General features: G+C 41.4%; 1 protein-coding gene across 1 annotated transcript; it reads right to left on the bottom strand.

Annotated features, from left to right (window-relative positions):
* Positions 1-1,651: 1,651 nt before the first annotated feature.
* Positions 1,652-10,532, bottom strand: LOC126525301 (uncharacterized). Its single transcript, XM_050173321.3, has 4 exons — positions 10,450-10,532; positions 7,951-8,006; positions 6,723-6,812; positions 1,652-3,718 (listed from the first exon to the last, which is right to left on the bottom strand). The coding sequence occupies exons 1-4, from the start codon at positions 10,523-10,525 to the stop codon at positions 1,706-1,708; spliced, it is 2,235 nt and encodes a 744-aa protein (XP_050029278.3). The 5' UTR covers positions 10,526-10,532; the 3' UTR covers positions 1,652-1,705.
* Between the last annotated feature and the right edge of the window lie 3,763 nt (positions 10,533-14,295).

Here is a 14,295-nt window from a genome sequence, read left to right as displayed (position 1 = left end):
ACCAGAAAGGCTTGCAGCGAAGACTCAAAAAAAATTTGGGCAAGCTGCATAACCTTATGGGAGCAAATCTAGCATTTTAGTGCAAAACATTGTTTGTTATGGAGGTATCATTACTTATGAAGTCTGTAACCTGACTTCATAAAGTAATCAGGAAGGGCTTTGCTGTCGCTTTCTGAGGAGGGCGCCACGCAGTATATTATTGACGCAGATCTAGACGCGATAATTGGCGATGAATGCAGGCATCCGAAACTAAAGCATGCAGCATTTCAATGGTAATTGAAACATTGAAAACATCATTACAGTCCTGTTTTATGATTGTTAGGTGTCATTTTCGTTAGAATGTTCAGTTACTTCAAGTGGGGTCTACGTTTGGTTCCTTAATTTGGCTTGCCCTAGTGTTATTGCACAACTCTTGTCATTTGACATGGTTATATACATAGTTTTTATTGTTTTTTGTTTCCTCCCACTCATTTCCCAATTTGTACTAAAAGGAGACATGAATCATCTTTCTTTTTATATATTCTTCAGAGAATATATAAATGGTTTCTACTTATATATATTTACTCGAACCCTGCTCGCTATATTAATGACTGAGAAGAGAAGAGCTTCGTCATCTTTGTCGGCATCAGGAAAGGAAACGGGAGGAATAATAGCAAAGTTGATTTAATTCTAAATATATTTTTTTCCTGTAACAGTCTGTGAAGTTCTTGTAGCCAGCCAAAAATATATTGAAGAAATACAGGTAAAGGACAAAACATCGTGTCTGCTTCGAGATCAAGCACACCCCTCTGGCATTCACATAGGCCCAGCCTGCTTTACAAAGTACACCTGCATTAATTGTCTTGCGGTGGTATAAACATGTCTTGTGTATAGAATGTCATGCGTTCATCGTTGGCACCCTTCTGTTAGCCAAATATTTCAGCTTCGAGAAGCGTACGCTATGTTTGAAAAAATTAAGAAGCTGCATGTAGAAAAGCACCTGCTATGTTCAGCACTTTTCCAAGTTCAGCGATGAACAGATCAAACACATAATGCTGTTGACAAAAAAACTACAACGCGGTCGTCTTCGCTGGACTCTTTTTAGCAATGTAGCGTCCCAAAGAACACCGTGTGGTTAGTCTTTAATAATTTAAAAATGAAAATGTTCCTTTACTTTTAAAAGTACGCCGTGCGCTAATGGGTTAAGAAAAATCGGGCCTCTCGGTTCTGTTTCTTCTCGTTAACGGCTGCTAAAGTGTTTTATCCGCGTACAGCGAAAATGAATATCTTTGGGCGATATTTTGTTACACTTAAATACAGCGGGACGTCAATGAAATAAAATTATATCTTGGCTACAGGGGAAATTTTAGCACATCCTATGGAAACTAAGAAAGAATGTTTTGATCAGTATTGATATGTACCGCTGTTTATCTGTGTACTGTGTTTTGCATTCAATTCAAGACACCTAATTGCGAATGTTTTCAAGGTGACGTGCTTGCTTCCAGATCACTGCAAAATACATAGAGGTATTCTCATTAAGTTAATTTTTTTCCAGAACAGAAAGGTCTTATGCAGCTTTCTTCCTGTGCTGCAGGCTTAAGTAGTAAGTTTGTTTACAGACGCCATGTCGGCAGAAAGCTGGTTTCTTTCCTACAGTACTGACACCACGCCATTTGAGGAAATTCGAACTTTTATCACCATTTATTGAGAATTTGCGCAATGAATTTCATAACAAGTTCCTCCGTGCGTAGCACACCAGTGAACAAAGGAAAATCGTACTTTGTATGCCGCCATAAAGGATAGGGATGTGTGATCCACTGATAGTAATCGAGGAAGGCAAAATCGTCTCCGGTTTCGTTGGACTTTCTTCGGTGGGGTCTTGGGTTAAGGTGCCCGGCTGTGTGGCGGCGCTCGTGAGCTCACCATCAATGCGTCCTTGAGTGGGGGCTGCGTAGTCGCTAAGTAATCCTATCTTTCCAGTCGTTGTCTTCTCGTTGCTGGGTACTTGAGTGGTTTGGTACTCATTATCGAGTATAGATGCACTTGTGGTTGACAGTTCAGTCACCACTTCTTCGTTTCCCGTTGTAAGCTTGGCTGTAGTAACCGTGTCTTCGGTAGAAAGTACTTCAGATGTGGCATTCACTCGAGGTGTCGATGGTGAAGCTGTCGCAGCCCAGTGATCTGCAGAAGCTAGCGTTGAAGATTCTTCACTTGTGTCATTCGGCGATCTATTGACATCGTCATTGGTTAATCCTTGGTTTATTGTCGTTGTCGGCTCCTCAGTGTGGGATATTGAAGTGGTGCGTTGCTCGGCTCCAAGTAATGCTGAATTTACGGTTGCCAGTTTGGTTACGAGTTCCTCAACCTTTTTTGTAACACGAGCTGTAGTAACCGTATCTTCGGTAGAAAGTACTTCAGATGTGACATTAACTCGAGGTGTTGAAGGTGAAGCTGTCGGAGCCCAGTGTTCTGCAGAAGCTAGCGTTGAAGATTCTTCACTTGTGTCTTTCGGCGATCTATTGACATCGTCGTTGGTTAATCCTTTGTTTATTGTCGTTGTCGGCTCCTCAGTGTGGGATATTGAAGTGGTGCGCAGCTCGGCTCCAAGTAATGCTGAATTTACGGTTGCCAGTTTGGTTACGAGTTCCTCAACCTTTTTTGTAACACGAGCTGTAGTAACCGTATCTTCGGTAGAAAGTACTTCAGATGTGGCATTAACTCGAGGTGTTGAAGGTGAAGCAGTCGGAGCCCAGTGTTCTGCAGAAGCTAGCGTTGACGATTCTTCACTTGTGTCTTTCGGCGATCTATTGACATCGTCGTTGGTTAATCCTTTGTTTATTGTCGTTGTCGGCTCCTCAGTGTGGGATATTGAAGTGGTGCGTTGCTCGGCTCCAAGTAATGCTGAATTTACAGTTGCCAGTTTGGTTACGAGTTCCTCAACCTTTTTTGTAACACGAGCTGTAGTAACCGTATCTTCGGTAGAAAGTACTTCAGATGTGGCATTAACTCGAGGTGTTGAAGGTGAAGCTGTCGGAGCCCAGTGTTCTGCAAAAGCTAGCGTTGAAGATTCTTCACTTGTGTCTTTCGGCGATCTATTGACATCGTCGTTGGTTAATCCTTTGTTTATTGTCGTTGTCGGCTCCTCAGTGTGGGGTATTGAAGTGGTGCGCAGCTCGGCTCCAAGTAATGCTGAATTTACGGTTGCCAGTTTGGTTACGAGTTCCTCAACCTTTTTTGTAACACGAGCTGTAGTAACCGTATCTTCGGTAGAAAGTACTTCAGATGTGGCATTAACTCGAGGTGTTGAAGGTGAAGCTGTCGGAGCCCAGTGTTCTGCAGAAGCTAGCGTTGAAGTTTCTGCATTTGCGTCATTCGGCGATCTATTGATATCGTCGTTGGTTAATCCTTCGTTTATTGTCGTTCTCCACTCCTCAGTGTGGGATATTGAAGTGGTGCGTTGCTCGGCTCCAAGTAATGCTGAATTTACGGCTGCCAGTTTGGTTACTAGTTCCTCAACCGTTTTTGTAATACGAGCTGTATTAACCATATCTACGGTAGAAGGTACGTCAGATGTAATATTACTAGCAGACGCTACACGTGCGACCGTAGGAAACGTCTGTTCCGTGCTCACTGTTGTCGAATATAATTGAACAGCGCCATGTGATGCTTTTCTGAAATCGTCAACGCTTACACATTTTCCACCTCTGCAAACACCTGTTCTTCGAATGATTGCAAAGACCTGCGTAAGAGGGTAGGGGAAATAACAAAACGTCTTCAGTGCAGTTCTTCAAAACAAGATCTGTAACATACAATAACACTTACAACATCGCATGAGCAATCATATATGAATTAAATTTGTGCGCACTGAAAACTACAAATTATAAGGTAAAGACAAATAGAGAGACTCGTACCTGTAGCAAGTTAATGTTTGTTCACATTGAGTTAGCATTACATTCGTATTTCTAAATGTCCATTATAACCTAACAAATCTTTCCCTTATTTGCTGCCTTCCTTCACTAACAAAACTTCAAATGTCTCAGCAACCACCTTTATCTTCTCTGATATATACTACTTGACATGAGTTCTATGTATCTTTCAAGAAGAGTTGAGGACGGTGTCGACAACCAAAATCCCCTATCAATACGAAGACTTCAAATAATATAGCCTGCGCGTGCAAATCACAAAATTTTATTCTTTCTGGAAAGAGGCAAGAAACGCAATATCAGACTCATTAACTAAGATAAAAAACGCGCGCTTTGGATCTCATTACCTACGCAGAGCTTTGCAGGCACTATCCATCATTGCATGCACGGAATATCAATTTAATTGGAAATACATTTTCTTAAAAAACGATTTACGGTTATGATGATCCTTTCTTTTTTTGCTTTTATTTCGGTCTTTCGCAACAACTATGATGAACAGTTTTCTGTCATATACCAGAGTTCTTTTGCGAAGCTGTGTAAGGGAACTAAAAAGGAACAGTAAATCGCTTTAGACGAAAAAAGCGCTGTTTGTTGACTATGGGCCCTATAAAGTAAAACTATTCCAATCTAGTTTAATTGTAATCTCCTGAAGTACAATTTACGCAACCTCGGCTGGCGACCCGCGGTGTTTTCTGAGCAGCCCAACGAAACGCTCCCGTTGTTTATAGGAGGTCAGTTTTGTTTGCCTTCGAAGCGAATAGCATTGCCTGGATTGAACGTTTTTTTTTTTTTCTTATCTGGATTGGGTGACAAGCGGAGAGGAGCACACTCAAGTCCAGAGGGTTCCGATGAGGACGAGCAAGCACAGTGGAAGTATACAACCAGATCAGGAGGGTTCTGCCGGCGCCTGCGGTTGGCCCACTTTCCCTTACTTAGGATGCGGTGGACGATCGAAAATTGCTGCGGCGTGCAAGGAAAGTTTAAAAATGCCCCTAATATCGATCCTCAGCAAAGAAAACTTGGCAGAGCGATGTCGCGTACGTGTCCAAAAGGCTCGATAACGTTATACTGCCACGCAAAATGTTTATTCATACGCTAATAAAACATGCTGTCGAGCAGGTGCGTGTAGCTTGTGGCGAAGCCATCTTCTATTCCTTTTGGAATAGGGCAGCCTGCGGCTGTTCAGAAGAAACTTCAGTCTTGTTCGGCATAATAATGTATCTCTACCACGTACACATCACTTTGACGCGGGGAGTTTTCGCAGTTTTGTGAAGTCGCGTGGAAGCCGAAGTGGGCGCAGCCCGAAAGCTTTTGAGCAATAGCAGGGAGTCAATGGTGGAAAGGGAGTAGAATCAGGAATTATTTTTTCTTTTATTTGGTGTAATCATGCGCAATCATTGCCGAAATATCAAATGATATCAGATTCGCGCTTTTCGTGACGTCGTGCGACAGACAGGTGAAGCGGGCGTGGCCCAACAATTTTTTGGGCCAATCTTGAAGGGCTGATTGCAGAAGTGGAATGGAAATGTTTGGAAAAGCTTGGTGTTGTAGCGCACCACATCTAGATAATTTTGCGGTGGGATTTGGACAAATTCGAAAATAAATGACGGGGGCCACACCTCATTCTTTTCAATTTCATCGCCAGAGCCTTTATGCTGTACGTTAATGTGATTCTGCAGATTTCAATGTATTTTCGGTACTTGGTTCACTGTGATGCACAAAATTTCTGAAAACATCTTAAGCGCTAACCCAAACACACAACTACCACCAATTTTCCATTCCAAGTACATGTAAAACGAAGAAAACGTTTTAAACACGATGGGAATGATTTGAAAGATATTTATTGCAATTTAAGAGAACTAAAATTTCTAGTAACTCTGTAGCGCAGTTTTGATATCAGGCATGGAATTGTTGCGGAAATCCCCAAATATTGGTAAAGTTTAAAAAATAAAACCATATTTTTTGTTGAATTCTTAACACTCCAACAAAATCATACATCGCAGTTCTGTAAAGTGAATTTGTTATTCCATCTAAAGATAACAAACTTGATATATGAATTTACAAGGTTCATTTAATATAACGTTTGCAAAGCTCTGGAATTAGACTTACTCACACATCAGTCAATTATCTCAGAACAGTGTGTAACATATCGTTTCTTCCTACTTAAATATATTATTAGGTACCGTCTATGAGAAGGCGTTATTTTTCTTTTTATTGCGGATGTATAGAGTTAATAATAAGTGTGCCTCCTGCAATCATTATTATACTGTTAGTTTAATATCCACAAAATGTTATCAGAATTTCTGCTGTGGTTGCCGAGAAAAGTAATTTATCCGTTGCGATGTATACAGGTAGGAGTTCCAGCGCTCTAACTTCCTCTTAAGTTCAGAAATTTAACCATTTGCATTACAATACATTCTATCATTACCAATAACATGTTAACCGGGCCAACGCTAACACCGTTAAAATTGATGGCATCACTGCTATCTATTGCTGGGACTGCATGATGGCGTCGGGTGGCGCAGTCCTTGCTTTTTTGTTTACTTTGCATGTTATGAAGCCCCCTACTAAGGTTAAAGGGGATTTTTTGGAATCGTAGAAATGTGCTTCTTATATAAAGGTCAACCGAATTTGTCATCATTGTCCCTGTTCGAATATAAAATCGTGGTTTTGTTAACTAATCATCCTTGTCGCGTATTCACATCTCTCGAAATAGGGATTGTCTTCATCAAATACTACAAAATATCTCTTGTAGTTTGATAGGGACAATAACGCCAAGCGTGATAGGGTAAATAACACCAAGCATAGCGTAAGACTTACCCCACAAGGAATACCATCAGGTTCATTTTCAAAGTGGAAGTTCCAACCTTTGCATTTATACGTGCACTTGAAGGTGAAGGTCGGCGTTGACTGGGCAGGCAATAAACAGATAATATTCGTTAACATTATCACTTATAATACAATTGTGTCATCAGGTCTTATTTTAGTCATACGTGCCCTACTTTCGAACCAAGCTACAACGTCAAGCATCGGACTCTAACAGTTTCTCTAGCTAGTATATTATGTCATGTTAAGCTTCAGTGATGCTACACAAGTTGATTTCCCTTATTTACGATTCGTCAACTGCGTCAGTACGTGTCACGAGGTATATGCGCATGAACAACGCACACAACGAAATAAGAGCGTTTCAATTGGAACAGCGTCCTCCAAAATCCGTTAGTCAGATACGATCTTTTTTAACTTCTGAGATAACAGCTTCGTAGTTTCATCGTGACGATCAGCTAACATCTCGTTTAATAAGTGAGTTTTCATTTGCAAACGTACAAGCTATTTTACGATAATTGTGAGCGTTTTCGTAGAAGTAATAGAAATGCAACAAATATAGTTTAAGAAACAACATTTTATAGCAATGTGAATACAGTAAGCTTGACTGCAACTGAGCTCAGGCCTTGAGACCGCGGCAAGAAGAAACATAACGCTTCGCTTACGTGTAGAGGGGGAAACAAACCAACGACCTGATAAGCCAAGGATAGAGGAGTGACCAGAGTATACAAAAGCATATTTTTGCAACATTTGGGGCGTCTACGTAGCAGACTAAATGCCATCAGAGATGCTGTCTGGCAGAAGAGAAGAGTAAACATTTCGCTTCCGCATGTACAAGCGGGGAAGAAATATTGAATAGCGCTCTGAAGGTGGGATTGGCCATATAATAAGCACAAGAAGAAGAGTCACCATCGCGACGTGTCATTCGATGGCATTGTGCCGATTAATGGGGAATCGAAGGTCAGAAGGCGCACAAGAAGAGCATGGGTGAAACTTTATGCACGCCTGAGATATCTTATTCGTACTGCGACTACTATACTGACATGCATAGATGACCGTCCGCGGTAAAGCGATGCTTCGAGGTACTAGCCCCGTTTGTAAATCAGGGTGTGCGCACAGGTGGAAAAGGGTAGTCTTACGCGTTACTATAATAATTTTACCAGCATTCTGCTATAAAAAGGTGGTATGAGCAACGTGTCAGGTAACGTTTCCTCTCTTGTCTTACCGAGGGAAAGGCTCTTTCACATTTTCTTCTGTCTCCCGATTCATCTACTGGCTGGGCTGCGAAACAAGGATTGGCTGTAAGTTTTACTCTCTTCTTGCATCACTGACAGCACTGTTATCAAATTAAAAATAATGGCGAAATAACAATAAATACATATTGACAAAGGACAAAGTTCAAAAATATTAACTCTGAACAAAGTAGCGTTTAGTTTCGTAATCACTCGATAGCCAATACGTGGTACGGAAGTAATGTTGCAATCGCAGCATCCATCTACACCGCCTGTGCTCGAACATATCGTATCCATTAGCACTCTACAAACTCACTTATCAAGAGCCGCCAAAGACAGTTATGCAATGAAATACAGACATTGCGAGAATTCTTTCTAGGTTACGCTAATGCGGATGGTTCAAACTTCACTAACGTTGATTTACGGATTGCACAGTAAGTACAATACCTCAGACTCAGTTGAGTTGTTAGCAGTGTTGGTCTAAAATAAAGCCGCTATATATCTCGTAAGTCGCAATGACTCTTTTAGTGCTTATTAAACAAAGCAAACGTCCCCAACTGGAGCGTAATGAGTATCCGGAATATATTTCTAAGGTATGCTATAGAAGTGTAGGCACGCCACTCTGCCTTGTGTTGTGCTGAGAATGAAGAAGCTCTTCGACATGTTGAACGCTGCGGCAAACAAAAGAAATGCTGCAAAAGGCAAACGTTTTTTTTTGTGGTTTTCTTTTGTTTTTTTTGTTTTTTTACTAATCGGGTGAAGCGTATACAGGCAAATGCGCACTGAGTAAGCTGCAACAACTGCGGCTGAAAAGTATGTCATAAAACATGAATGTGTTTCTAGTAATAATCTAATGGAAGTAATTAGCGTCACATCATATTACGCAGAGGAAGACAGGAAATGGCGCATGTGCTTTGTCTACCTGGGTGTTGCGTTTTTTGAGTACACCTCAAAAGAACATCTGCATTAGATTAACTTACATATTCGTAACGAGATTCCGAAGGAGGTATAGTTAGCAAAAAAAGAAAAAAAAATCTGAAAGTGCTACTGGCCGCGTAACCATGCCACTGGCAGCAAAGCCTAATACATTGCTCACTGTCGACCTGCTCTATATGTTTGACAATATTTCTTAGGTTACTGCGAAAATGTTTGAGATAGATTTGAAGGTGCAAAAGATAAGTGTAAAAAGTGCAAACAAAAAGGCAACATGCTCTTCAACACATAATTTTACGTACATTTCTGAGCAAAAGTGAAAGCGAGAAATTAATCCTATATTCTGCTGCTGATGTGCATCATACCATCTTAAAATCACAATGAAGCAAGTCGCTGCCTCATAGGTCCGAATTTCGGCCTGGATGTTCCCTAATTGTGCAGAGGATGCCTTAAAAGATGCTGGAATAAAAAGTGCGTGCTGCCCCGCATCTTACTCAATGTCCCTCAATTTATTTACATCGTCTCTATGCCTTGCTGAGTTATAGATATCAGTGCTGCAACCAGAAGGAAAGAGCTACAGTTAGTAATCATATACAAAAAATGTGCACATTTGGCCTGCAGCTGCAGCGCGCTGCACAATAAATACTGCGTCGTAAAGGTATGCAGGGTGTTTCACGCAACTTCAACCAATGATATTAAAGAAAGTAGTTACCAGCGGCTGGGTGAAACGAAAGGCATATGGTATTCCACGATGTCGTGGTCCTCAAGTCAAGCAACCAAGATTAATTATTTTTTATATTGGTTTTACTGCAAAAGTGTTAGGTTGTTGAGGGGGCTCAGAAATGGCCGATCCATTTCTTGTGGCATCCTACATGATGAGTGGTGATGTTTTTCGGCGTTTAAAGAAAGCCCACGAAATATTAAATAAAAGCACGCGACTGCGCTCAAACTCTATCGCATTGAATCTCTCTCCACCATGCTGCAAGCATATCGCTTGTCAGGGACGACGGCGCTTCCTTTCAGTCTGCACCGTTAAAGATGGCGACTCACTTTGAAGCCAGTGCCTCGAGTAGCGGCCGCTCAGATCGCCATAGACCGCATGCATGGTTCTTTCGCTCGAAACACGGTCGAAAGCGGTCCAATACGATAGCCAATGACGGTAGTCACGTTGCTTTATTTCATATCTTGCGTGATTTCTTTAAATGCCGAAAAATATCACCACGCCGCTGGTACGTTGCCACGAAAAATTGATCGGTCGTTTGTAAATCCCCTCTACAACATAAAGAAGCGAACTTCGCCGTAATGACAATAGTGAAAATTTTGCATAACCTACATTAGTTCATTAACCAATTAGACGGAATATAATCAAATATTCGAAGAAGCGCCACGTGACGGCGAACCGTACATTGTTGGTTTCATTCAACTGGGGTTAACGATTATATTTTTAAAAAGTTCTTCGTTCAAGTAACGCGATACATCCTATATTGCACATCAAAAACTTGAAATGTCCTAAGCAGCCAGTTCAAAAAAGTTCATGCATCCATAAAAAGTAACTATACCTTTCGACACAAGTGTGCACGTAATGTAAGCGAGCGTGAGCCAAGTTAGGGGAAGCTGGAACCTGAGTAACGTCATCGCTCGCTCCAAGCACCAAGTGAATAAAGAGAATGCAGACTTTCACTTATGTATCAATACAGGGCTCGTTATCGGCACGAAAACATGGCGGATATCTTGATAAACCGTTGGTGGTAGATTTTGAGCAAGATGAGAAGGCCATTTTTTCCACGTGCCTGCAAATGAGGCTAGTGGCACGATGCTCAAGCAGATAACACGGTTATTTCACTCTCTTTATTAGAGAAAACCTAATTACAAGCAATATAAAGCTCCTCAAGCATGGCAACTGTTGGAATTGCTGAGAGAAACACAACATGGGGATATCGCTCTTAATCGCTGTGGAGTCGAGTGCTGTTTCCTCATTGTACCCTATATATAAAATTACGCCACCACAGGTCAAACTTCAATAACGAACTTAGATAACGGATACAGCATTGCTCGTGTTTCATATTAGATTTCACCGATAAATTTGACAGCATATCGTCAGTGCTGCTTTTTTTTAGCAAATATTGCACTTGATGTTCAGATATCATGCAGCACAAATTCACCGTTGCACGTGTTTTTTTTTAGGGTATTATCACTCTTCCCTCTTGCAATGGAATTTTTTTAATCCGGTAAAGCTATTTCCATAAATTACCAGAGATAATTTTATTCATAGAAGTCACTGAATGCTCTACGGATCTGGCTGATTGATCCGTCGGCGGGCCAGTGGTGAAGCTTGTTAGCCTCGTTGCATATGTTTCAAGGTTGCGTAGCTCTCGATTTCTCACTATCCGCTTTCTCTTGTTCTCCTCCCCCATGAGCGCCACTAGCACCCACGAAAGGTTCCAGACACTTATTGCAACGCCAATGGCTTCTTTTTGTCGTTTTACGTCTATTAGTGCTTGTTCTAAAACTGCATTTCTTGCAGGAAATTCTTATTTATGCATATGTTGGGGTATCCGCGTAGTTTTTATCTACCTGTGTGTTACATGTTTTAACTACACCTCGAAAGAACGGTTGCGTGAGAATGGTTTGACGGAGATGTGGAGAGGTCGGAAAGTAGGTATAGTAAACAAGAAATAATGGGCTTTTTTGCGAATGACCAAGCCTCAGACAGAACGGCTTAAAACGTTCCATCGTATATGGCACTGCGCTAAAAGGAAACAGTGTCTTGAGTTCATAGGATGCATCCGAAAAATTTTCTATGAGGTCGGTCAACGGAGCACTCACGCGCTATGACTTCCTCCGGCTTAACCACTTATGCTTTTACAATGTTACAGGAATTATAGTAGTGTCCAATTCAGGTGATTATGGACTTCATACATACTGAGCCAACAACAGCTTTCTTGAAACTTTGCGATATGGCAAGAATATCCCAATCACCAAGTGACACAAGCAAATGGGTGCTTCAAAGTATTGCGATCACGGTTCCTTCACTTGATAGGCAACCAAGCGCTTCAGAGTTTCCTGTTAGATGCAGATCCCTCAAAATGCCTTCGGTGCCCTTAAACATAAATGGCAATAAATTTAATATGCTAAACACTGAAAACAGTTTATTCTATTTTTGTAAAATCTTGCTAGAAATTAGGAAAACATTTCTCGGCTAATCCTGTGGCCTGCGTTTTGGTCTCTTTAAGATAAAATTTCGGTGAGTTGATGTAGTACTAAACAAAACCATAGTATGTACCTCCTCCTCTATGCGTTTCATGAGACGTTTTTGAATGTGAATGCAGCGCTCAGCTCGTATTCCACGTATTTCCCAAGTTGGCCCCCGAAATGATTCATTCATCGCTTCAAACACGCTGACGTTTAATGAAACGAACGCGAATGAAAAGAAAACACATTTTGAATGGTCTTCTTCAACCCCATTTTTGTGCAGAGGTGGACGCGAGAAGCTCATTTCAACTTTTATTGCCACATTCTATCTTGCCTCATTCAAACTTCTCAACAACCCTTCTTCTCTCTGTCTTCCTCTCTCTTTTAATGAGGAACTATCACTATTTCTGAGGCTACAATTTCTGTTTGTACGTTCTCCAAATGCGCGATAGGTGCCATTATAAAGGGGGAATTAAGAACACATTCACCCTTGCGTGTTTATCGTTCTCACTCAATTCATTTTTATACTCCCAATCCATTCCGTTGCTGGCAAAGGAGTGTACGAGAGAACAAGACAGAAGTTATAAGTGATCACCGCGAAAATGAGAACAAAGCATTTGTCCAGCAGATGAACTGTTCCGCACACAAAGAAACACTGGTTCATAAAGGTGCATATTGGAGTTCACAACCCTGACATTTTACAAGCCTGCAGTCAAGAAAAGGTCTTGCATCAGTTGCATAACCCTTCCTTTCCGGCAAATGTGCGCATGTAAGGTAAGCGATGGCGAGCGAAGTCAGGACAAGCTGGAATGTGTGTGACGCCATTGCTCCCTCCGAGCACCAAGTGAATAGTTTTTTTATAGAATTATAGTTTTTTATAGAATAGAAGTTTTCTTATATTTATTTGCAGCATGCCACATCGGTATAGCAATTAGGCCTATTTCGTTATTAGTCATTAGTAGACTTTGAAAGAAACAAGTAGGTGTATTTCTTCGGCGTATCAAAATTACGCTGATGGTACCACGCTAGGTGCCATATCACTGGCTAGCCTCCCTATCTTTCTCGCTGCCTTGTTTCTCTTACTGTTTAGAATAAAGAAAAAAAAAACCATGTGAGGCACCTATATTGTCATGAGAAGCTTGATGACTGTTTCAATTGGAAGAAATAAAGAGGCAAGAGAGGTTTCGCCCATTGTTCCTAATCACGATTGCGTCGAATCTTCTTGCTTTATGAGATCCTGCGTATCTAATGGTCTGACCAGATATAGACTACTCGTGAAGCCCCACTGGCTTCACGAGCAGGTGGCTGGAAAAACCTAGGTCGACAGCTAATAGCGCCCAGCTAACGGCAACCTGAGGAGCAATACATGCCAAGCCACATCAACGGTTCAGTAAGGAGAGGTTCAAGAAGCAGCTGCCCGTGCCTGCAGCTACCTTACACAGCGTATAATTTTGTCTAAGCACCATCAAATGTGAACAAAGCCCACTCTTTAGAAGGGTGCTATGTCCACGTTCGAAAGCAAGAAATTAAGCGAGAAAAACGTTTCCGAATACAGCATATACTTAATGTGTAAAAAGTGTCAAGGAACGTTTAAAAAAATCGGCAGAGTAATTTCTAAAGAAAACAGATCTTGCGCACGACGGGGCATTCAGCGATGAAAGCGAGCGAATTACACCCCAATCAGCCGCACTGCTTCATGTGTAGGTATGGCAAGTGAGAAGCTCATTATCGCTTGAATTTTGTTCAGCCTACGCTCTATACCTAGCATTATCTAATCGCCATGTATATGAACGAAAAAACCAGTCAAAAACACAAAGGACAGGAGGAGAGGTTCACACCACAACGACTCGACTATCATCTGAGGTTTATTAGAATCGGTGTAGTCCCAGCAAGGCCAGCAGAGCATGCGCAACTGCATCATCGCTAATCACATAGCATGAAAAGACAAGAAACGCTTCTATCGTGACCGACCTAGAAATTCGCAGTTGCGCATGCTCTGCTGGCCTTGCTGGGACTACACCGATTCTAATAAACCTCAGTTGATAGTCCAGTCGTTGTGGTGTGAACCTCTGCTCTTGCCCTTTGTGTTTTTGACTGGTTTTTTCGTTCAAGTATGTACCAACTGACCCAGATTTCAACCCTTATGTATATGAACGCTCATAGAAGTTCCTTTCATATGTGAACCATTGTTAGCGAGCGTAAATATCATGAAG

This window comes from Dermacentor andersoni, chromosome 3, assembly GCF_023375885.2.
Source record: "Dermacentor andersoni chromosome 3, qqDerAnde1_hic_scaffold, whole genome shotgun sequence".
NCBI classification, from domain to species: domain Eukaryota; kingdom Metazoa; phylum Arthropoda; class Arachnida; order Ixodida; family Ixodidae; genus Dermacentor; species Dermacentor andersoni.
Note: the sequence above shows the minus strand (reverse complement) of the source record. Positions and strands in the feature narration are given on the sequence as shown.

Bases quoted from the DNA above. Each gene is read 5' to 3' on its own strand.
- LOC126525301 (XM_050173321.3), bottom strand. From the start codon at position 10,525: ATGACGTTACTCAGGTTCCAGCTTCCCCTAACTTGGCTCACGCTCGCT. The intron at 8,007-10,449 runs GTATAGTTACTT...CTTGTTTCGCAG, and splicing joins GTGCACACTTGTGTCGAAAG to CCCAGCCAGTAGATGAATCG. The intron at 3,719-6,722 runs GTAAGTCTTACG...CCTCTTACGCAG, and splicing joins CTGATGGTATTCCTTGTGGG to GTCTTTGCAATCATTCGAAG.